The 25763-nt window shown below is 36.9% G+C and overlaps 1 protein-coding gene across 8 annotated transcripts in view; it reads left to right on the forward strand.

Annotated features, from left to right (window-relative positions):
• Positions 1-25763, forward strand: part of NAV2 (neuron navigator 2) — a 232195-nt gene that overhangs the window by 196471 nt on the left and 9961 nt on the right. For 5 of the 8 annotated variants that reach the window (XM_040560473.1, XM_040560470.1, XM_040560475.1 and 2 more), the window contains 15 exons: positions 2153-2341; positions 7423-7475; positions 9144-9167; positions 9287-9361; positions 12479-12562; positions 13364-13475; positions 14058-14203; positions 16290-16298; positions 16688-16860; positions 19577-19730; positions 20266-20425; positions 20907-21007; positions 22689-22784; positions 23171-23339; positions 25034-25269. In XM_040560473.1, coding sequence (XP_040416407.1) covers positions 2153-2341; positions 7423-7475; positions 9144-9167; positions 9287-9361; positions 12479-12562; positions 13364-13475; positions 14058-14203; positions 16290-16298; positions 16688-16860; positions 19577-19730; positions 20266-20425; positions 20907-21007; positions 22689-22784; positions 23171-23339; positions 25034-25269 — 1781 coding nt within the window. The remainder of the gene's footprint in view (positions 1-2152; positions 2342-7422; positions 7476-9143; positions 9168-9286; positions 9362-12478; positions 12563-13363; positions 13476-14057; positions 14204-16289; positions 16299-16687; positions 16861-19576; positions 19731-20265; positions 20426-20906; positions 21008-22688; positions 22785-23170; positions 23340-25033; positions 25270-25763) is intronic. The other 3 variants (XM_040560474.1, XM_040560472.1, XM_040560478.1) reach the window with 1 other exon arrangement.

Consider the following 25763-nt stretch of genomic DNA (forward strand, 5'->3'; position numbering starts at 1 on the left):
TTAATATCACACTTAACTGTGTTTAAAGGAATTAAAATGTTGCCTACCTGCTTAGTAATATTGCTTTAAAAGCCAAGCACGTTAATTAGTATTTGTCCTCATTAGTTTAAGTTACTATATCTCTGTATTCAGTAGGCTCATTTGAAAACTGGACAAAGCTCAGTCTGAAATAATATACAAACTTGTTACCATTCCTTCATTTAATTACACTGATAAAAGTAAACATTTTTAAATGAAGGAAAAAACATAAGTTGCTTTTAACAGGATCCATAATGTATTATAGATTTTAACTGACCACATCGTCAGCTGAAATAAACTAATTTAAAGTGTTAGTATGCTAGAATATCTGGAAATATATTTGCATGTTTTCAAGACATGCATCTCATTGTTCATTGATCTGTAACTTGGCATTCAAGTTGAAACAGTTAAAATATTTTGTGTGAGAAACAGGTATATTCATGTGAAATAGATGTGCGGAGTTTTTTTAAGTTAAAAGTTCAACTCAGATACCGAGTTCTGTAGACAATGAAAAGTCCACCTGAAGTCTCACACACAGTCATTTTACAGTGAGTAATTCCTTCTCCCGAAAGTTCAACTGTCACTGTTTGTAAAGATTCTGTTATCATAAATATTTGCTTGTTCTCCGGTCAAATATTATTTAGTTGCCTTTGCAATTTGTTGAGGCATGAAAATCAATCCTAACAGTAAATTTTTTCTTTTAGTTAAGTGACATCTGGAAAATACTATGTTAAGCAGGCATTTTCCTCTTTCTTTTTTTACTTTCAAATGCCTCTCCATATATTCTAGAAAGATAAAATAAGATCAAATAAACAGCTTTATGTAAACTAACACTTTACAAAATTTCAGCTGAATAGACACAGTGTAATTGCATTGCCAACAGCTAACAAACTGTCCAGTTCATGAACACACATTAATGGTCAAACAAAAAGGGTGTAATTTTAGGCTCAGAAAGTTAACTCCTGATGAAGAATATTAAAGATCGCTTACATTAACACGCTTAAAGAATTACTTGGCCACAAGCAAATAATAGAGAAAACATTGTATTTTTCTGTATTCCTAATAAAGGAGCTTGGAGATAGTGAAGTCAAGAAATGCCACTGCAGTTACTGTAACAGCAAATGTTGATGTGAAATTTAGAACCTTTAAACAGAAGTAATGTATTTTCTACATAAAAAGAAGGAAATATTTGAAAGAACAGATTAATCATATATTCATTGCCTCATATAATTGGTGCCTAGAGGAAACGAATACAGCATGAAGACCAGGGATCAGAAGGCGAAATTGTAAATGTTCATCAGACATGTCTGTACCAGTTCAGTTGATGGTGTATATGGAAACAGGCAATGACAGGACACCCAGAGGAACTTGCCAGATGAACAGCAGTTTTGTTTTTTTCATTTTTCCACAAACTAATCAGTTCTTAGTAAATAACAGTTATAATTTAGCACAACAGTTGCTTTAAAAATGTGAAAAGTGGAGTGGAAGTTTTGTATTCCAAACACTGGCTGTGAGACTGTTGGCTTTTGAGGCAAAAGTGATATTTGTATGGCATCTTTTAATCTGCAAATTCTACAAGTATGCATGCCTGTGTACTACTTGCAATTCTTAGGAGCTCACAGTGGAAAGAAACAATTCTAAAATATGCAACTATTAGAAAACTAAAGGTCTGAAAATTTCTAACTTCTCTTAAATGCAGATAAAAATGTAATTTTCTGTGTACTTGAAGAAGATGGTTCATCAGGCCTGATTTACGTAGGCAAAATATTAGTTTAAATTCCTCTGGGCATTTTACTCCTTTTTGAGGAAGGACTGTTCCAAATTATATGAGAAATAATTAATTCATGCCTACACAGTGTTGCTGAGTTGACTGCGCTTGTCTGTAGAAGCATAAACTTAGTACCCAGTGTTTAAAATGACCTTATTTACTTGAGTTTTCCTATTTATTAACTAGATCTGCATGTCTTTTACTTGAATCCACTGCAATTAGAAACATAATGATGTCTAGAGAGAATGACAACAAAAATTTGTGTCTCAGAATAAAGAAGTTTGGTTTTTTTTGTAGTTGTGTGAACATCAGGCATGAAAATTTGCGGTCACACAAATAACTTGGTGTTTATTCTATTCTTTATAGCAAGCCCAACCACTGCAGCCCAGATGAGCCTTTCAAATCCAACCATGCTACGGACACACAGCCTTTCCAATGCAGATGGTCCTTATGACCCCTATAGTGACACACGCTTCAGGAACAGCTCAATGTCCCTGGATGAGAAAAGCAGAACAATGAGCCGGTCTGGCTCGTTCCGTGATGGCTTTGAAGAAGGTCAGTAAAGGATGTGGTGCTGGAAATGATCAGAAGATGGCATTCTCACATAAACCAAGTGTAAATGTGTTTTTCCGTTCAGCATCACGGTCATTTTAGACCACACTTCTTTGCGTAGCGTTCTCAGTGGTGTATAAAACTAGTCCTAGTGATCTGTGTTCTGAAGGTGTTCGCTCAGTCCTTCTGGCTGGACATAGCTTATGAGTCTTGTACCTGTACCATGTGATTTATACGCATCCTTTGCTTCATTTTTAGTGATACCAAAATGGCTCAAGTTATGCTTAGAGTTAGCATATTAAAGTGTTTTCTTGAATAGGAATATTCACCTGACCTGGGCCTCCATATTTGTGTTTGTAGTGTATAAGTAATTGACATTAGTCAGACTGTTGTTTCTATCCCGGTTAATTTTCAGTTATCTGTATTCTACATGTCTTTCCTTGTTATTTCTGCTGAATGCCATGGGTTCGTATCTGCACAGCTTTCACAGAAGGGCCCTGAGTAGTTCTTCAAAACGTTTAAGCTCTTCTTTTTTCTTCCTCAGCCTCATTTCAAATAAGCATTCATGCATATTTGAGGAAAGAAACTCAAGTAAATACAGGAAGAAAAATTAATTTACTTGTAAATTAATATTTTGTTTAGTTGTTACTGATCAAGCAACCCTATGGTTGTACGAGGAGTAGCCAGCCTACCTGAGCTATGAGTGCACATCAAAACCTCCATATGGTTGCATGCCACAAAACACATGATGCACCTTGAGAAGTCAAGCATGGGGCAGGTTCTGGGAGTGGTTCACAGGAAGGTGACAGGATTAGCTTTTCAAGTCTTAAATCTCCTTTCTGTCAAGGATTGGGAGTTTTGTTGAGTGTCAGGTGCTTTATTGATACAGCTCACATCGGTCTTCACTGGCTTGCTTCGTCCACTGCTGAAGCTCTGTACTTTAAGCGCTATGAATACAGTGCCCTGCTGTTGCCACCCCTTAGAGCTAGGCGTGCACGGGAGCCATGCTTTGGTGCTTGCAGGAGCTTTTAAGAGCCACCAGGTGCCTTCCTGCAGATACTGGTTATTCCGTCAGTTTCCTGCCATTGGAAGGGATAGAAAATGTGTAATGGATATGGCTTCGGAAAGAACCAGGGCTAATTCATGACTGAATTCAGATGAACTATAACTCCATTACATTTAATTGTGTTTTAGGGGCCTGTGGTTGAGGGTCTTCCTTAAGGTTTGAAAAAGAGAAGAATAACCCTGTAAACATGTCACTGCAGGAATTGACCTTTGTGTCATGCTCTCAGAAAGCTAGATGATCGGAAATGGTCAAAGATTGCCTGATAGTCAATTGAATTCTGTTCTGTGATGAGCAGTTCTTCTCTTACTAAAGAGCAACTTAATATAATTGTTGAATGAATGTAGATCAGTGCATCTGTGTTATATTTAGGTGATTTATGGAAAGAGCTACTACAGTAAAACTTATTCAAGTTTTATTGAAGACATCATCAAAAATTTTTAACCTTGGTCTTTTATTATTTTAAGTGTGCCTACAATTGCAGCTAATGCATTTTGGTGTATGGGAGGATAAACTATATTTTGTAATTCAGAAATTCTTGTCCAGGAAAGAGGCTGGGTTGAATGAATATTTAAGAAGTATTACATGTTTGAAGGAGGGACCATGTAAAAAAGGAAAAGGGAAGCATTAGTGAAGCCAAATGTTCTGCAGAGTGCTTTTTATTCATTTTATTAAAATTCTTTAGTCTTACTGAAGGCAGGGATAGCCCTGTAGCTCCTGCTTATTTCTCAGGGAATGACGAGTTATAAGTTAGCAAGCAGTTCTGAATATGGCACATGAGTTAACCTGTGCTTTCAAAACTGTGAATGTAATTCACCTTCACAGAGTGTGCGCATGCCTTGAGATGAAAAAGTATTACAGAAATTAAATATGGTTAATGGACAAATTAATTTTATACCAATATGCCAGCGTCAATAAAGTATAAATCCAGGTCTTAAGTAAAGCTTACCAACCTACTACAAGACATTTGATTCTTGTTAAGTTAAGCAGGCCCAGAATTTATTCTTAAAATAAAATAAAAAAATAAATAGCGTGAAGTTCTGTCACATTCTCTTATAGCACAGTGCTTAAGTGGAAATGTTACGAGTCTTGCAGTAATTCTGCTTCTTGCAGGATTTCAGCACTGGGGAGATGCCAGCAGGAACAGCCTCCAAAATATCCAGAACTTCAGAGAAAAACAGCCTAAAACTTAACTGGTCTCTTGGCTCTTCCATTTCCCTGCTTCTGTAGCAATAATTCCTCCCCAGGAGCTGTGTTGCTGTTGGTTTGGCCCTGATGCTTCAGCCTCCTAGACAGAAGAGGAATTGAATTCATTTTTGTTGAGATAAAAATGCTGATTCCTTTTTGTGCTGCTGACTGAAACATCTGTTGTTTTTTCTACTCTTTGGACAGTTGATCATGACTAGACTATTTCTTTGCTAACATGAAAAAATGATACGTGCTTGCATATGCATTTATAGTGCTTTGAAATAATAGTTCCAAAACAATTTGGGTTTGTAGTCTACATGCAGATGCACGTTAACTGCAGAAAACAGGATTCACATCAAGAGCATAGCTGCCTTCAGGCTCCTAATTAAATAGCCTTAAAGTAGCCATCTGCAGGTACTTTAACAAGAAATTGCACAAAAATATTAACTCTTTAGCTCTCCTTGAAACTAGAAATCTCAAATTATATGCACATTCAAATGATGCAGTGGTGGTGTTTTACAAGGCAATATGATTCCCAGAGTTTGAAGGTTTTTTTGTACTGTTACTTCTTTTTTCCTTTGAAGTCCCCATGTGATCTTAAAAATTCCAGTGGGTGTGAACTTAAATATGTTTGTCCCCCATTCCTTTGTACAGAGATCAGCTTCTTGTCTGAGCAGTTGTTACGGTCACTTTCTTAAATACGTCTCTTATCTTTTATTTTTTTATTTTTAGTAAAAACTGCTAAAGGAATAGCATAGAGAGACGTAGCCAAATAATAATACGTTGTCTGTGTGAGACCTTTGTTGGCCTTGTGCAATATTGTCTGTGCCCTGGGCATTTCATTTTTTAAACAAAGCGATGCTAAAGATAAAATGAAGGTAAAAACAAAAATGATGTGGAGATCTTAAATGCATAACATCTATAGTAGGAAGAGAGTTAGAATAAGTGAGAAATCTTCATCTCTGAAAAAGATGACTGAAGGAGGTGATAATGTATAATGTAGTGCATTAATGAAGACGACAGTTATCCATTACTTCTTGTTCCACCAAGGTCCAGAGACACTCAAGGAACTTACTGACTGATTCAGCAGCAGGCCAAAACAACTAATATATTAATATTAATAACTAATATATTAATATATTATAAGAATATATTTATAAACCAAAGACAATTTTTTTTGTTACAGACAAAAATGTGTTGGTGGATTCAGAAGTAATTAAGGAAGTTAATACTAGGTCACGGGAACTATGAAAAATAATGGTTTGAGTGCAGTTTCTGTCTCAGGAATTTCCATCTCTGCTGATTCCCAGAAGATACAAAGGTGTACCTGGGGAAAATCACCAAGTATCTGCCTTGTTCTTAAATTTCTTTCCCCAAACATTCGCTGTGAGAATGTACTGCAGCCAGAGATTGAATATTTGATTAAACAGACCTTGGGCCTGATTCATTCTGGTTATTTTTATGTTCTTAATACAGCACAGTACTTAGCATCTCACTCTAAAGATCATTTTAATTGAAAACATTATTAACCAGAAAAAGCAAATGGGTGTGAGTTTTTTTACTTTATTGTGGGTTTTTATAAATTGTCTTAAATTCCGCCAGAAGACAACTTAGACTTTGTTTACTTCTCTTTCCAGCCTTGCCTTAGGATATAATGTGAATGGGAAAACAGAACCCATTTATTTTGAATGTAGGAGAATTTCAGTAGGTAATTAAAACACAATGGCAACTTTTCTAAACTTTTTTTGGCTGGAGTATTTAGATGAAAGAAAAAATGATTAACAGGATTTCATATGATTTGTATGAAGTTATCTAGAGTTTGAATGAAAGTTTCAGTAAAAATATTTTGTTTCTAAAAATAAGAAAAGTTATTTGTGCGTGTTTCAGGAACAGAAATAATAGCTTCAGATAGTTGTTTCTTTTAATAGCATAAAAAAAAAAGATGATGTTACATGTAGATCCTAACACACTGCGATGGTAACAACCTGAAGAATCAATACATGCGGATATCTTTTACTGAATGCATATTTAAATGCAAAAAGTGCTTGGACTTGGTTCTTTTTCAGAAAATGTTTTGCAGCCATGTTTTCACTCAGGTAATTTTGCTACGAGAGAAAGAAATCGCCTTGTTAAAGAAATGTCATTGCCTTAAAGACAGTCTGCAGGAATAGGAAGTATTCAGATCATTGACACCCATGATGCAGTTCTGTCATAGAGGTGGAAGGAAGATATAGTTATTTGAGAGGACAATTCAGAGTCCCCAGATTAAACAGTACTTTCTGACCTGGGTGCTCCAAATCTTCTGGAGTTCATCTTGGTGCATAGTGGAGCTGGGCCTCAGAGTTCTCTCTTGGTCTGTGATTTGACTGCATAAAGAAAACAACTCCCCTTTGATCTCATCTAAAACTGAAGATGAAGTAGTTAGACTTAATTTTGAAACCTCTCTTGCATTGCAGTTAATTTTTTCCTTTTTTTATCCTGAGTTGTAAGATACGTCTGTCCAAAGAAATATTTATTTCTAAACAAATCTTCATTGAAACTTTTCTTTTTAATCTTGTTGTTCCTCGTTGGGACACCTTGTTGTCCCCCCAAAATTTGTAATATTAAATTGTTAAAACAGCTGTACCAAATCAGAGTTTATGGATTGTGCTCTGGCCAAGTATTCTTCCAGCTGAACGTTATTTGTGCAATAACATAATGAAGTTTATGATGGATGATGAACTTTATGAAAGTATTTCCTCATCAGGCACGTAGCTGACAATAGATGATCTACGAAATTTGCTTTATGTGGTTACAGTATTTATGTTCAGTTTGTTAATTTTCTTTCCTCTAGTGCATGGTTCGTCTCTCTCTTTGGTGTCCAGTACATCATCTATTTATTCAACAGTGAGTATAATGAAATGAATGATTTTACTTTATTAGTCAAAGTTATTGAATTGACTGGTCTTATTGTGCTAATTATTTTTGCCATTCAAGGAGGAGGAACAAAAGCACTGTTAATTTTCATGTTCGTTTGTGTTCTGAAAGCTTTCCCTGAAAGAAATGTTTGTGTTCATAAAGATGCCTGTTGATACTTAGACGTATTCTTATTAAACAGAGATATTAATGGCTTAAAAGCAGCAACTTTTTGTTTGAGTCAGTGTTTTACAACTCTGCTAAACAGGTTTCACTGTTAAGGACTTCCGCAAGTCTGAGATTTGAACTGCAATACTTAAAGCACCCCAAATTTGCTGTATCAAGTCATTCTAGCCTTGTATTAAGTATTTGCTATTAAAGAAGCTTGAATAAGTTTTCAATAATGTAGATTTTAATAACTGTAAGGAAGCATTTGTTCACTATGCTAGTAATATTTTCTTCAGAAGTATGTATTTACTTAGGTTATCTGATCCTGAAATAAAACTTACTGAAGTTTGGAAATACAGATTTTTTTAAAATGCATGTTGCATTGGCTTATTTTCTTCTAATATTCTCACAAAGGATCTTCCATTTAAAGCGTGGAAGACTTCCTAAGACTATACCTGTGCTTTAATGGGAAAGTGAGGCTGCAACACATAGACCCTGTCTTGCCTAATTTATATCTGGCTAGTTGGGGCGTTAATTGCAGTGACCTGGGGGCACAAGCAGCTTCCAGCCTACACGTGCTGGTATTCAGTACTGATGATTAAATCCTAGTGGCTCGTTTAATCCCAAAGTAGCTAGTTTAAAACTGGATCATGCGTTCCTGGCATGCTGTAATCAGAATTTTGGAGGTTTCTAAAAGCATCACCTTTTTAAGAAAAGAAAGGGCGAATAACAATTACTTCTGAAATGTGTGTGAATTGAACAGAATCTTTAATTTCAAATTGTTATGCAAGTATGATGCAACTTCACACTTACCACACATCCACAGCTAAAACAAGGATGTGTGACACGAGTACACAGAAAGACTTGCTCTTGGAACAATATGTATAATTGTTTATCAAGTTGTCAAGGCAGCATAGTGTTTTCACGTATCTGTTCCACTGTTAGCAGGCTACATGTGTAACGTGGCCTTAAGACCTTGATAATAAATTGAAAATACTGCCTTCCATTGTTAACCTTGCCTCAATCAAGGTCTGTATGAAGCCAAAACAGATAACACATTGGAAGGGTGGAAAACAGACCTTTCCTCTGGGCTGTTGTTCGTAGACATGAGCCACAAGGAGAGTAGTCAGCAGCTACTGCCTTAAGTTTCTCATTTATGTGCTTGCTGTCCAAGCATAAGTGGCTCTTAATAGTGTGGTTTGATGGGTATAATTTTCATGGTGGCTCGTACTGGACATGTTTACATAAGGATAGTGGAGTGTCCAACTTTCTTCCATTTGCTGGTAACTTTGGTTAGAAACAAGCCACAGTAGCCACAATTTTATCATGCAGACCAGAAGGGATGGTCAGTACATCCCCTTTGCATACTCAGATAACTAGTTATGAGTCCTCAGTTTTTCATCACCACAGTCCCTAGACAGCACAGGTTATGTTGTACATGATGGTTATGTTGTAATATCCTCATACATTTTTTCTGGTTTTATTTTATAGCCTGAAGAGAAATGCCAGTCAGAGGTAAGAGCACACTGTGTTTGACAGGCATAAATGTTCTGTCAGGATACTCTGCATTTTCTGTCTTGCTGTTTTATTTCTCCATATTATAGTGCAGTAAAATAATCTCTTAAAATATATAGATCCGCAAGCTACGAAGAGAATTGGATGCATCCCAAGAAAAAGTTTCGGCTCTGACAACACAGTTGACTGCCAATGTGAGTACAACTCAGAGAACAAATTCTAACAGGGAATGCATTTAATGCACCAATTACCACCACAGGTCTTCTAAGTGACAAAAAGATTTCATCTGTATAACATTCAGTTCACATTACCTATATGTTTAAAAAAAAAACTACATGCATGTGGAACCTTTCCAAAAATAACATCCTCTGTCCTACTGAATTATCTTATGCCTTCCTTTAAATACAGAATTATAATATTCATCGTGCTTAAAAAATTTGATAAAAACATTGTCAAGATCTGAAGATGTTTTTATCAGAATCATTGAAGACCAGCTCTTTATTTATTTATTTATTTATTTACGTTATAAATAGTGTCTTATTCTGATATTTGGGTGCGGTGAGGTACAAATGGTGGTTCTAATTGGTAGGAATAAAAATTGGTAGAAACTTGGATTAAAAAACATGAAGTTTTCCTGTTGCGTAAAGAAGTTGGCTAATGGTGTAATCATAGGTAACAGAGGCAGAAGGGACTCTGAGAATTTATTTACAGTTTCTAAAGAGTGAACATATCCTGATTTTTGTCAGTGTGGGCAATACCGCTTGTTTCTGCTGAGGAATTTGACGTTTAAATAATGTAAGACACTTGGAAAAAAAAGATCTTGAAGCCAGGGTGTTGAGGCAACACTGTGTGTGACTCTGAGGAAGTTTATCTGTATGTTCTGTTCTGTAGACACAGATAAGAGAAGTGAAAGACACTAGCTTGCTAGGAAAATACGCATTCTAGAATAAATAAGCTACAGATGAACAGTGATCAGACCGGGTCACACTGACATCCTCATTTGTGGGAACAGAAAAACATAAGAGCACATGTTCCTGAAGAGAACATTCTTGTCCAGCAGCTCTTTGAATAAGTACAATACTAAACTTGATGCAGTAAAGGACAGCTTTCATCTGATCAATAGCACCTACCATAAGAAAGATTCAAGGGGGAATGTACTGTAGTGTTTACTGCAGGCATCACAGTGCTGCATCCAGCTTGCAAAATAGAAATGGAAAATCAAGAATACAGTTAGTATAGAAGTCAAATAAAAGTGCTTTGACTGCATGTAACCTTTCAGTCTCTGACCCAAGAAGAAAAGAAATTAAAAAATTTTCCAAAATCTAAGTTCTTATGTTTGCTTCCTGAATACAAAAGGGATTGAGTACATTAGTTGTTTTTCATCCAGAAACATTTTTTTACATGCGAGAAAGTAAAACCAGATTCACTTGCATACTTTTTTTTATCACATGATTAAATAACCCAGCTTTCATCCTTCATACAAAGAACTTCTCAGCTATGCAACTCATCTAGCTCTGGCTTAATTTTGTTGCATTCTTCTTCGTAGAGTGTTGAGATTCAGCAGGCTGTTATTCAACACAGGAGTTAGTAGCCTCTGCAAGAGCAGCGAGTAGCATGTGCTTAGGGAAAGAGCATAGGGAATGGTGTCTGTGTAGTGACTCTTCTTCTGTGTGCCTATCCCAATTGCCATTAGTTTGCCCAAGAATTTGTGCATGGTTACTACCAGGCACCATCTTTGCAGATAGTAGATTTTACGTGTGTTGTTGCTGTACATTTTGTTTGTTTTGCAAAAAATCGGCATCATTTATTATTTTGAAAATATTCCATTTTAGCTGCATTCGCTTTGCAATTTTTTTTCCATTTATGCTACTTGAACTTCATAGAACTCAGCATACCCTTTATTTGTCCATAAATCAGCTGCAGCTTTCTGCAGAGATGTTGCTGTAACTGTTCTGCTAATATGTTTCAGTCTCTAGCCACCTCTCTTTACAGAACATACAGTTTTTCCACGTAAAAGGCCAGGTCTCATCCCAATGAATTTTAGACAAATAAATGCTGATTATAAAGACCACGCTTTACAGACATTTACTTTACTCAAGATTTCTTTAAAAATGAAATAATAATAACTAAAAAAAAGGCTTTTAATTTAGGCATTTTGAATTGACCTCTCTATTTAATGTATCAGATATTTTCTGAGTTCTGCTATATGCACACTGTAGCCTTCGATGTTATTCTCAGGCTGTTTGGGACAAGACTTTGTGAAAAGGTTTCCCTCTAACTAGTATGTGAAAGTAACTGTTTTCTGTAGCTCACTGAAAATTTCCACAAAGCAATAATTTCAAGGAGCTTGATTTGGATTCAGAAGGGTATTTTTTTCATAAGCTAGGTTCAAAACCTGGGTTTGTATCCCACTATTAATCCATGTGGTCCTTTTTTTTTTAAACAAAACAAAACAAAAAACTTCTGCAAAGTATTGCTGAATGTTACTGAATATCAGTTTGGCTTTTCCCTCTTCACTGCTTCCCTGCCCCCCAAAAACCTTTCAGCTTGTTTTTTAAATAAACCTTTACATTTTCAAAGTAAGGTTTTAACTTACTTTTTGCTATTTTCTCACGGTCTGAGATCTGCTTATTTTCATAGGGGCTGAGGGGAACGAAAGATGCACATCCCTGTATTATTGTAGTGTTTGTGTTTGCTTTCAATGTGAATGTGAGAACAATTATGTGCGATAAGTCAGCTGTGTGCTGATGATAAGCCTGGAATGGCTCTGTGGAAGGTGGTGCCATTCCCTATATAGTTAGGTGGGAGGATGTCCTTTGCAGATTGGAAAGGTTCCATGCAATTTTATGCATCAAAGCTGGGGGTAACACCTGCCAGAAAACCCACCTTCAGGAGATACCGTACTGATGTGCCAAGTCATGGTGCTACTCCTACTGCTATGTCCTCTAAAGTGTTTGGCAGCAGCTGCTGCCAAGCATGGCAGCGTGGTTTATAGCCTACAACTGCACAACTTCATGGTGTGCTGCTAGTAGGAGTTCTGCACAAATGGCCTGTCGTTTTCTAAAATCTTGACATTGATCTGTTACCTTCAGCATTTCTAATTTTCCACAACTAAGTTGTTCCTGGTAATTTGTTTGTAAACGTTTTCACAATGCATGCTCAAGTCCTTTGACCTTTCTGAATCACTGTTATTTTCTCTGAATCATCGACACAACAAACAACGAAATACGGTAGTGCTGCATTTAAATACCTGCATAAATATTCTTGTTTGAGGAGAGAACAAAATAACTTCTGTCTCGTTTAATTTTCAGGCACACCTTGTGGCAGCATTTGAGCAGAGTCTGGGAAACATGACGATCAGACTGCAGAGCCTAACCATGACAGCTGAACAAAAGGTAAGTTGGAGAAGTATTTGTGGAAGGTGCACTTATAAAGATGTGTATCCCAGATGTGCAGACCTGAGATAGCTTTTAAGGATTAAGTCACCGTTGCGCTTTATCTGACAGATTTATAGGGAAGTTTGACTTTTCATTCACAAAAGGTAAATGCGTATGTGGTTTAGACTAATTAACTGTTGAAGACCTTTTCTTAAGATGAGGGGAAGGGCACTGTCATTACAGAAGCCTTCAGTTCTGTTTGCAGCATTGTTGCTCTTCCTCCTTCTGTGGTATGGAAGTAAGTCACATACACTGTATGCCTTAATTTCCTCAATTGTGGTGAAGGGATAAATTATAGTAAATTTTTTGACTAAGATGCTTGTTTTTCCTACTGGGATGTTGTGACAACTGATCCAGTTATTCCTATAACTTCTTCCTTTGGATACAAGTCTTCAGTATTGCATATTTTTGTAATAAAATTCTTCCCAATGCATTCACACCTGTGTGTCCAGATGAAACACTAAAAAAAATCATTGCAAGATGGACAACATAGTTTTTTTTGGACAGAGTGCTTGAATATATATTACTTGTCTACTACGAGCACGCACATTTCCTTGTATTGCAATAATCACGCTATTTTGCAGACTATTCAGGATGCATTTCCCCAGGCATACTGAACCTCATTTACATTTTCTTGTAGATATATATTCCATAAATTTTCTGTCAACTCCCAATGCTCAGACCGAGAAGTAATGTTACCAAATGCAGCTTGATAACACTAGCTTTTTTGGATGTATCATCATTTTTTTCTTATTTAAGGACTCCGAACTGAATGAGTTAAGGAAGACTATTGAACTGCTGAAGAAGCAAAATGCTGCTGCCCAGGCTGCCATTAATGGAGTCATCAACACACCTGAGCTCAACTGCAAAGGTGAGAAACAAGCACTGCATTTCACAACTGTGAAGTGCTCTTGGGACTTGCGTCCTCTTGGTAATATCTCGTGCAACTCTGTCAGAGATCAACTTTGTCTCATGACCATGCTCTAGCTACTTGAGTTGGTATAATGTGGGGATTTGGAATGGGTTTCTGTGTAAATAGTGTGGTAAATTCTACAGAAATAAATGAACGTGTTAGAACTTGAGTGTGAGCTCAATGAATTTACTATAATCGCTTAGTATTTTACCCATCTTAGACACTGATGTGAAGCATCAGGGAGCAAAGATCCCCCTTTTCAGAGCTGTCAAACACTTGGCTTTATTTTTTTTGGTGTTCTCTGTAATTTCCAATCTGAAGTTTGAATGCAGTCTTGTCATAAGTAACTCCTGTTGAACGGTCTGGGTCTGAGATTTTAATCTCCTCACAAGAAATAAGTATTAGGCGCACTGCTTTGAAACAAGCAATGCATCAGTTGGGGTAAGTGATTGTGTGTTTTTTTTTTTCCAACACTGTTCATTTGGGATTGAATGATTAATACAGAATACCAAATTTGACACCACCTCAATTAATATTCAGGAACTGGAGCTGCTCAACCCACAGACCTGCGGATCCGAAGGCAGCACTCTTCGGATAGTGTCTCTAGCATTAACAGTGCTACCAGTCACTCCAGTGTGGGAAGCAACATAGAGAGTGATTCAAAGAAAAAGAAGAGGAAGAACTGGGTGAGTGCATTTTAACGGATTGCGTGAGGTTTTATGTAAAACTGTCAGAACATGCATGGTGAAATGTAGCTGCTCAGCTCCTCCTTCCTCCCCATGCCTCATGTAACAGGTCAGCACAAGAACTAGGCACTGTTTAAATCCTGTGTAAATACTCTTTTGAAGAGTTAATTGAGTCATAAGTGATGTATGTGCTTGTGTAGGCTCTGTGTAGGATTGAATCTTATGTTAACAGCCAAAAGGACAGTCCTATAGTAGAAATACCTGTCAAAGATCAATTCTGGGTAAAAATTATATGGTGTCCAGCCCCTCAGGGAAAACTCTACATTTGTCATTAAAGTAAAACAAATCCATAAATGTCATTAAAGTAAACAAATCCACGATTACAAAAATGAGAGATTTTTTTTTTCTTTTTTCTTTTTGCCTCATAGGGCTCTCTTCTTTTAAGTGAACATGTTAAACACTTTAAGAGCTCTGTTTGGAACGTTACCATGGAGTTCCACAGGAAAAAAAAATAAAAACTTAAAAAATTTATTGTGATAAACATTTATTCTTCAAGATTTTGCAACACTTACCTTTCATTTCCCATTTTTCCTTCTTTGCTCATCATGTACTGTATATAAGGTACCGTGTACTGGAGGAAAGGTACAATATATAAAACTCCATTTTGAATTAGACCATAACTGCCTTAGTGACCTAGTCTGACTGTAGTTTGGACTGAAGTCCCTAGATCCTACATTGTACCCAGTAAAGCAATCCACCCCTTCCTTCCCACGGAATTTAAATTTCCCTGGATCTTTTGGGAGCTTTTCTGTATAGCTACAAAATGTGGTTTGAGCTGGTAAAGTCTTGATTTTTATTTGCACAATATCCCCTCAGAAACATTTATGAAACTCCCTGGACTGTAAGAAATGGCTTTTTGAGCAGGTTCTTGGTTTTATTTCTCTTTTGTCAAGGTGGTTTCATTTGGATATTTTGCTAGCTCCTTCGTAACAGTAGTATTGCTTTTCTGCTCCTAAAATCATTAGTTAATCGGAAACAATGTCATCTCCACATCGCTCTTGTGTGGGGTTTTACAGTAGTTAGACGGGGTAAATTGCTGCACCTTGTAAATTACTAGCAACTCTTTTCATTTTTGTGACACAAATCTTTTATAATGGTTACGCCTTAGTTAAGATAAACACTTTGAATTTTTTGCTTTAGCTTCTATTCTTTGTTATTGTACTGTAGTAGATACCATTCTACATCAGCCTAAGTTTCTCATTCATCACACGGCTATCTTTAAAGAACGTTAAGGAAACATTTCCTTATTATAAACAGAAGACAGGACAATATCTTAACCTTGGTATTAAATATGAGTATATCATTGCTGTAAAATGAAGATGGGAAATTAAATCAGTAATTTAATGAGAAAATAGTAGTCTGACTTGCACATTGTTAATTTCACAAATACTGATGAAGTTCTCAGCCAAAGACCTTTTGTTATATGTAGAAACAATGCAGCTGTCCACACAGGGCTGAAAAAACAGATTTGCAACATTTCTCAACATAGGAATCTTTGTCTAGTATAAAAATAACTTTCATCTCATGTTAAGCAGGACTGTGTTAACTGGTGTTGAACTGTAAATTCAGCATAACATCAGTTCAGCCACATTAATATTCATTCTATGAGTTTTTTGGCAAACGGCAGGCACATTAAAAAAAATAAAAAATAAATATATATATAGTTGCAGGTGTGTAGAGATGATTCAGTATTTTATCTTGGTGAAATACCTGTTCCTGCAAGGAAAAACATAATATGGCTGTTAGCCAAAACATTGCATCTGAGCCAAGGAGAAAATATAATTTAAGTAGTTAAGAGGTTTGGATCTGGTGTCTCCCTCAAGTAACACAAAAATGACTGTATGTCATTTGAAGCACCTGTTTTTAGAAAATACAGGTTCTAGTTTTGAAGTAACTCTTGGTCTTTATTGATAATTGGTCATGTTTGTCTTAGAAATCCAGAGCTTTCCTTATCGCTGGCTTTATCTGTTAAAACATGTCTTTTTTCCTTCCCCCCACTTCCTTTTGCTTGCGCTTCTTCCGGCAGGTCAATGAGGTAAGGAAGACCTACTTTAAACTATGAGATACAAAGCTAACCCATCCATTTACATGACTAACCATTCCAGCATCATTAACCTTGTCTGAGCCATGTTATATTATAGCTACAAGTCATTACAGTGTTGATGTAAAGCTCGTTTCACTGAACAGAATTTGCTGTAAAATATTAAAAATAGGAAGCACTGATATCCAGTCTTATTGACCTTATTAATCTCATATAATGGTTGCAGAAAAAAAAGCTTTTTGATTCTCTTTTACCTCTGTTAAAATCTATGTCAGTATGGCTTTGTTGTTTGAAATATTTGCATGTTAGAGTTTTCCTCTGTGGCTTTTTTGTCTGGATGAATTCTTCATGATATGCCTACTGTTGTGGTCTTGTTTTTTCAGTTACGCAGCTCCTTCAAGCAAGCTTTTGGTAAAAAGAAATCTCCCAAGTCAGCATCTTCTCATTCAGATATTGAGGAGATGACTGATTCTTCATTACCTTCATCACCAAAGTTACCGCACCATAACTCTACTACTTCAACACCATTGTTGAGAGCCTCCCATTCCAATTCTCTGTAAGAGTTTTTTAATATTATTGTCATTATTTATTTAGTGGAAAATGTACTGGCAGGCATCCTGCTGCACTGGTAGAGGAAAAGAGAAATACCATGTTTTGGACAGGTGCAATGTTTTCGGTGCTAGCTTTACAGGACATCTCCAGCCACTTTCCAGAAACAAACAATGGCAAAATATACCCTACACTGTCCCATCCTGTTTGGTTTCTCTGAATGAGGATCTGCAAATCTGTGTAAGCACTGCAAGAGTTTGACAGCTGTTCAGTTGTGTGTAATGCTAAAACCAGCTGTTCACCATGAGGCCACAGCAGAAGACACAGTGGGCCAGGCAGGATTGTCTTGTAGTTCTGGACTGGTCTGTTGCCACTGGTTGGTCCTACTCCCGAGCATTACTTATTTTATCTCCCAGAACGGCCAAGTTTATTTGTTAAAATCCTTAACCCTGTCATAGTGGCAAAACAACGAGCAAAGAACAAACATTTCAACTACTGTTTATTTTACGTGTTGTGTGCCCTAAGGAGACTACAGGCAAAAGACAGAAAAGTTGAATTCATATATTCAGGGAATTAAAGATAGGTAAGCTGACTTAGTATTGACTATTGACAGTACCTTTCCATGAGTATCCAATAAGCTAAAAATCGTTGTTTCTTTACTGTAGTGTTGTTTCATATTTCACTGGGGAGCTCTCTGAGTAAAACATATTGAGTATGAAGAGTATTTATAACCTGGGTAACCTTGGAGTGCAGAACTAATTGGATCTCTAGCTGTTAATGAAACAAACCAGGCCAAGTCTGGGATTTTGGTTTTTTCCTGTCGGCTAAAGGCAGCGCATATTGTGCTAAGCTGCAGTGATGATTTCCCAATTTAAGTTGACAAATTCAGCTAAAGGTAAAGATTTACTGGAAATCAAACATCATGGTATAGCGATACAGCCAAACTCACCTAACAGCTTGTTTCTGATGAATGGAAATGACCTGCTCCTCTTTGCTTCTGGACCTCCTGTGCCCGGTCCTTCTCTCACACTGGTTCTGCTACTCATCAGACAATTCTACTGAGCCAATTCAACATGCTAAATTAGGTGAAAAATAATTTGAAAGAAATGTGAACAGGTTTTTTTATCCCGGGTTGCTGAGCTGGATCAGCTCGGCGGACTGATCAGACACAGATGAGTGTTAGAGCTGGTGTAAGCATGGGGGCATGACAGCAGCACAGCCAGGAGCAGGCTAGGCAAGGAAGAGTGAGAAGCAAATTTGCTCCTTTTGGTAGCAACCAGCTATTATATAGATGAATCTATACGGCCAAATCATATGTCTCCGTTTTAAAGTCAGGACTTTGCTGTTGCTTAGCTAACTTTACATTCACGGGAAGGTCACAGACAACGTTGATGTTTCAGTTTGGCTACCTATGAAATAAAGTTAAAATGGTCTTACTGTGCTGGTTTGAATCTACACTTACATTTAGAATGTGCTTGGGAAACTTTGTAAAACGGATTTTGTGTTAACTTTATCAGTATCTTCTGCATTTGAACAGGATAAATAAATACAGAAAGATGTAAGAGGTTGTATTGTGACACGTGTAATTATCAGACTGCCTTACAACCTCGTAAATAACATACAAAACTTCCAGCCTGATTTCAGTTCAAATGCATCTGAGTAAGTATCCAAACTTGAAGTTTTGCCCATCACTTGTTTTCCCATGGAAAGGTGAAAAGAATAGCAATAGTTTCCAGTCAAATAATAGTGATGAAATGTTAGTATCAGAAGATAATCCCCCATGAATTTTTTAAAGCTTCTCCAGACTCTTGAGCCTAACTGAATGAGTTTCTGGTGACTACAGCAAATTGTGTTTTAGAACTCTAAGGCTGGTAAATTGTTAAATGATGATCCCGTCCATCATCAGTCAAAATGCTGTGTGCATACATCACATCTTGACAAGAAAGCCAAAAGACTCAACATGAGAAAAGAGAGAAAACTGAGGGAAGGATAGAGCAAAAGTCGAACTTCTACATTTTGGTTTATTGTTTTTTTGGTGAAGAAAACATCTCTCATTAACCTGATTTAAGGAGAGACATTTTAAATGAAATCTCCCTCAAAGCATGCAGCTGGGTAGTTGATCTTTATATAGATACACTTATGAATGAATGTGCTGAAATGTTACTCGTCTAGAATCTTTTTTTTTGGGAGGAGGGAAGAAGAACGCCACCAAAAATTTTTTGAGCATGAGTGCTTTAAAGCGAACAGGAATTTATCACGCTTGAATAGGTGTAGAGTTCCAAAGCCCTTCAGAACATTTCAGGGAAACCCAGCTGTGCACACCTGGTGAGCTTTAAATCTTTCTGTAAAATCATCAATCTTCAACCAACTACTGTTACTGCCTGCACCCCCTTAATTTATTTAGATTTTGGCTTTAAAATAGTTATTTTATGGCAACTACCATGAAAAAAAGTAGACTATCCAATAGTAGGTGATTTCCTGAATTCTGTTTCATATGCTGATTAAAGAAAACTAACCCTCAGACTTATTTCACTAAGCTGTAATGTTTCCATGACCTATTTAATATCTGATTTATGGTATCACTAATGCAGTAAGCCAAAACTGTTGCTTACTCCCTGAAGAATATATATATTTTTCTCTCTTTTACTAATAAATGCTGGCAAAGCACTGTCTGAAAAGTAACAAATGGTCTAGTTCAATGTCTCTTTTTCATTCTTTTCCAGAATTTCTGAATGCACAGACAGTGAAGCTGAAACAGTCATGCAGTTACGAAATGAACTGAGGGACAAGGAAATGAAGTTAACTGATATTCGTTTAGAAGCCCTTAGCTCCGCTCATCAACTTGACCAGCTGCGGGAGGCGATGAACAGAATGCAGGTAGGGGATAACTACCCCAAATACTGCAGTGTATATTGAGGTGTTAAAAGCTGGCCATCCTGCCATGCAATAAAAACATAAAAGAAAGTAAATTCAAAGCTTTTTGAATGCTTGCTAAAAATCGTGTTTACCTGTGTACCAGTGTTATACCTTACACCTTCATTAAGGTCAGCTTGAACCCATGATTTCCACCTCCCTGAACTCAGCAACAGCTAACTGTTTCAACCCTAGAAACCTGTGGGGAGACCATTCATTGGCTGTCAACAGCTTCTTAAAAAATTCTCAGGCCATCTGCTTTAAAGGAGATACGTTTCAGTGTTTAGTAAATTCCCATGTCTTTTTGTTTTCTAGGACACTCTGAGAAATGTCATAGAAAGGTCGTTATGATAATTAAAATTAATTTACTGCAGTGTCTTAAAATCATGTGAAAAAGGCATTTCCACTGAATTAGTATTTCTTCTGTAGTTGCTTATGCTGCGCTATTTTAAGAGTGTGTTTTCACTGTGCCTTCTAACTGCTGACTTGTCTTTTCAAGAGTGAGATTGAAAAATTAAAAGCAGAAAATGATCGGCTGAAATCTGAAAACCACGGCAGCTGTAGCAGGGCTCAGTCTCAGGTTTCCATTTCATCCTCTCCAAGACATTCAGTGGGTCTCTCTCAACACAGTTTGAACCTCACGGAGTCAACCAGTCTCGGTGAGTTTAATGAGAAAGGTGGTGGGCAGGTTTTATCCTGCACTTGGAAGGTTTGGTTTGGTTAGCCATGGAATATGAAAGCATGAAAATTATTAACAGCTAAGGTGTGGAAATATGTCAGGAGCTGGCATAAAGCCTTCTTTTAAAATGTCATCATAGGTCTGCTACACCCTAGATTGTAGTTGTCCAACTATGACCTCAGCTGCAGAGAGTTGTGTTCAGAGCCATTTAATGGTGTTGTATTAGCCAGGGGGATATTTTGTAGGAAGAAAAATACAGAGCAACTGACTAATAATTTCTTTTTAAAAGTGATCTTGATATTTAGTAAGAAAGTCAGTAAACCTGGTTCTTACGTTTAACTTCTGGGCATGTAAAGCCCAGATGTGTTGTGTTTGACTGCAATAGAAGTGTTAGCATAAACTAGAATAGCCTTCATTGTTATGATACAGCAATGAAAGCTGTTGATGTCGTCTGTTCACAGACATGCTGTTAGATGACACTGGCGATGGCTCTGCCCGGAAAGAAGGAGGCAGGCATGTCAAAATAGTTGTCAACTTTCAGGACGAAATGAAATGGAAGGAGGTGAGTTGTATTTTGTCTCCATATAAGCGACTTTGGATTTAAATTTTCTGCCACATTCCAATCTCTTTTGAAGGCTTTTATTTGCAAAACATTCATTACAAATTTCTCAGCAGAATAGTTTACATATCAAACATATCAATAGTGATAGACAAAGCACTAAACTCTCACTTCCATTGAACTGCCGAGGGCCAGCAACACCAGTTCGGGTTGTCTCATGGGGCTCATCTGCAGTGACTTCTTATTTTACAGCTTCTGCCAGTTGGTTCCATCAGCACTAGCCCCGAACCTATGTCAGTAATCGAGGACTGCTAGCCTAGACCGTATGTCAGTGGTGTAGGTAGTAACATTACAGTTAATCTCTGAAAGACAGGTCAATTTTTCAGTCAAGGAGTTGAGCAGACTAATCTGCACCTTGGGGTAGCCTATATTTAAGACTGATCTGTTAAAAGCTGCACAAAGCTCCTTTCTGTTATTATTTCAAGTTTTATTTAAGTTGAAATAATCAAAATGATGCAGGGTGTAGATAGAAGGTGCACTAAAAACCTAGAAGCAACAGTATTCCACAAGCATTTGTTAGGTCCATACTGGGAGAACTGTAACTATAGTTCAAGTTTTCCTCTCTGGTACAAGTATTTCATTTTTAAACAGTTATTTTTCAGATGTTCTCCTTTCTTAAGCAATGTAAAGAATCTTAAATATCCAAACATGTTTCAAATATTGTGAAATTTCAGCCTGCTTCATGTGTGTAATGCATGCATGAATGTACTACACAATCTTTACCAAGCATTGATCTTCCTATCTCACATTATGATTATGAGTACCTGTAGAAGTGCATTTAAGAAATCATTTAATGGCCTTTGTAAGAGGAGATAGAAATTTCAATAAACAGAAATAAAATCAGCTCAGCAGATCTTCCCATGAAATAACAATTTTGCATTAATAAATTACAGCCCCAGATAAGTAAATTAACAGTAAAAATGTATTGCTAATTCTGTTGGGCTCTACTGTGCTTACTGTCAGTAAAGTTACCATGTGGAAATGATTCTTGTCATGTTCAACTAAAATGTAGTATTACGCTAGAAATCAGTTTTTCTCCAATAAATGTTTCATAGTGAGTACAGCTACAGAGGAATAGAAAAATGAGGTGCATTCCTTTTTCTTTATCTGCTGTAGAAATCAGAAGCAAAATTATTAACTAAAATGGTATAATATACCAAACATAACACACAAGTTTATGTAGAAATTTATGTAGAATTTCACTAGATTTCTTTGTCTGTGGCACGATTTCTAGAAGTAAATAGGATAAATGTTGAAAATGCAACGTATTTTAGATTATGAAGTCACAGAAAAATGAATGCTGTGAACTTCTGCCTAGAATTCCTGAAACTTTCTGACAAGCTGTAATCTTTTCAGATGCTTTTGAATTGTTCGTGGATTGATTAATAAACACGTTTAGCTTAACACTGGGTATTGCTTAAGTATCCTCTAGATTTGTCACTCCAACACTGTAAAAATGTTAAGTAGAGAACAAGGATTTCATATAGTATTCAGAATTTACTATATAAAGAAATAAAGATGCACCATAACTATGCCAGAATTTCAATTACCTTAAACAGACATGTGACACAGTTAGGATTTATTTATTACTTTAAATTCACAATTCACATTTATATTCATTTAGGATTCAAGGCCTCGCACCTTCCTCATAGGCTGCATTGGAGTCAGTGGCAAGACCAAATGGGATGTTCTGGATGGTGTGGTTAGGCGGTTGTTTAAGGTTAGTGTATACAATTTGCTCTCTGCTTGAATTCTTCTATTAGCATTCACATTGTATTTGACAACAGGAGGCCTGCATGGAGGCTCAGATGTATACACCGGTTTGAATTTGGATAGGTGTCCAAACAGCACTGACTTTCACAAAGATTTTATGTGTGACTTAGATAAGTCAGCTAACTTTACTGTCAGTTTCCTCATCTGTAAAGCGCGTAGCAGTTATTTGTCTATTCTGTCTGCTTTTTCTTTGAGGATTTGCTTGGTACTATTTGAACAGGCATTTGCCGGTATCAAGTAATATTCAACTCAGTGTTGTTGTTGTAGCTTAGAATCTACAGGCTCAAAGCTTTCAGTGTTTCGTAAAATTTTCCATCCTCTTTTTCACCGTAGGAATACATCATTCATGTGGATCCAGTGAGTCAGCTGGGACTGAATTCAGACAGTGTTCTGGGCTATAGCATTGGAGAAATCAAACGCACAAATAGCGCAGAGACACCCGAGCTGTTGCCCTGTGGCTATCTAGTTGGAGAAAACAATACGATTTCGGTTACCATCAAAGGTAATTGCACTCGATCGGTCTGTTGTAGTTCTCAGTAATTACAGTTTTATCAAAGCATACTGTGTCAAGAATCTCAGAGGAGTAGAAACTTTTAGTTGTGTCTATTTTTCCTGTCCTTGCCTTTTATTTACTGTTCTTCTATTTTCATTTGATGAAGAAAGCACTTAGAGTATGGTAAGTCTATAAATTGAGCAAATTTTCGATCTGTAAAAATAGGAATAATTGTACACATAGCAGTTTCCTCCAGATGTCTTAAATTGGTGCCTTGAGTCGTGCTGGAGAGCACCTCACACCACAGGTGTTGCAGTGGAATTGTTTGAGCAGCAAAGTGCTCTTCCAAATGAATAAAAAAAATGGGGTTGAGGTGATGTCCTCAACCACTGCAATTTCAGTGTTAATCAGCTTGCTTGAAGTGACACCACTGAAATATCTAGCATAGGTCTGCATACAGCCATAGAATAGCACAATACTTATGAACGTTGCCAACCACTTTACAGCTCAATTTCAAAGTTTGACTGAGCATTTGAAAGTATTTTGATTTCTGACTGCTGGTATAAAAAAATCAATTCTGTAGCAGATCAGCACACAGGAAGACAAACTAAGTCATGAAATATCTCAGTTTACTGAGGCTTGATGTGAACTCTGAGTGTTCTGCTCACTTACTTGGAATGCATTGTCCAAGAGTATAATCCCAATTAAAATATTGCTCATATCTGTGAAGCTTCAGTTGATTTTGTATTTAACTTGCAATGTCTTGACTTGTACTTTGAAGGTTCATACATGATAACGTTTTTTAATAAAATGTGAGTGTATTTAATCAATTTATGGGAAATCAGTTACTCACATATACCGTTGAGATATAAAGCTGCCTATATAAATATTTAATATTCCAAGTAACCATTGAGGTGCAAACATTTCTATGGGTGATCTGCCAACTTCCCTTTCTTCTGTTTATTTTGAAGCATTGTATGTTTTTCCTGAGCCAATTCTGCCTAAAGTGATTGCTGACATTGCATAAATGCTTATCAGTAGGAGTTTTATGTTAGAAGAGATAGCCATCAGCATACAGAGAAGGAGTTTAATTACATGTGTTTGGGAAAGCAGGGGGAGTTGATGATAGCTGTTTTTTTGTCTAGCGATTCAAAAGTAAACAGGTAAATTCTGTATGTATGTGTAGTGTAAGTGTACGTAACAAAATGCTGTGAAACACATGGTTCCTGTGTGAAAAATGTAGCCTGGAAACAGTTATATGGCAAATTTTATCTAGAGAAGCTGAGTTTTTTGAAAACTGGGAACGCTGATGGAGAATCCAGGTGAAGCTTACAGGTCACTTATTCACTTTTTTATATGTGCTGTTCTCTATTACAAGGGACACCAGAGTGGGGAAGGGATTTCTCTCAGAAATAAGAAACGGTTCGGTCAGGTTGGATCTAAATCTGCTGTTACAAAGTTTTATTTTGGGAGTTTCTCCTACTGCTACTGGGCCCAGGTATATTCACAAAGTCCCACGCTTCAGTTCTGTTTTGGCTTTCCAGTTATTTCAATTAATCTTGATTTGTTAAAACTTCATTAATGGATTGCTTTTCAGCATTACAGCTACTTTTTCTTTTTTTAAGGGGAAAAAAAACAACTTGTAGGTAATCTGGATAAAAAATTGGGAGTTGCTATAAATGAGGAATCTTTTACTGTTGCAGGTATCTGTGAGAACAGTTTGGACTGTCTTGTGTTTGAATCACTGATCCCCAAGCCTATACTGCAGCGCTATGTCTCTCTCTTGATGGAACACCGACGGATTATCTTGTCTGGCCCTAGTGGCACTGGTAAAACATATCTAGCAAACCGTCTGTCTGAGTATATGGTCCTTAGAGAGGGCAGGGAGTTGGCTGATGGAATTATTGCAACCTTCAATGTGGACCATAAATCCAGCAAGGTGAGAAAACAAATCGTTGCTTGCACAGTTAATGTTACCATATGTCAAAAATGAGAGAACTGCTCCTTTGTTAATTCATCAAAAATAGGCAAGTGGGATTTTAAACTTATCTTTCTTTTTAAAGCATTCCGTTAATCCTGAAGGGGACAATATCTAAGTTTTTCAGAACTGTAGATTCACCAGGCTTTGGGGCCTTAAATAGCATGCTTCCAGATGTATGTTTAAACACCTAAAGGCATCATGATTTTCAAGTGGTTAGAAGGCTGAGAATTGCTGAGGAAGTTAAACACCTGCACAAAGTTCCCAGCAACTTCAGTGATCCTCATTGCATGCGGACATTTTTCCAAAAAACATGAAATGCATCTCTAGACCTTCAGAATTTCTGCAGCTACAAGTATTAGCAGTGGTAATCTGCATACGCTGTTCCAGTAGTTACTGTTGTCCAGACACATTCCTGAGCTTGTAAGGCATGTCTCTGCTTTTTATGTGCTTTT

The sequence above is a fragment of the Cygnus olor genome, chromosome 5 (assembly GCF_009769625.2).
Source record: "Cygnus olor isolate bCygOlo1 chromosome 5, bCygOlo1.pri.v2, whole genome shotgun sequence".
NCBI classification, from domain to species: domain Eukaryota; kingdom Metazoa; phylum Chordata; class Aves; order Anseriformes; family Anatidae; genus Cygnus; species Cygnus olor.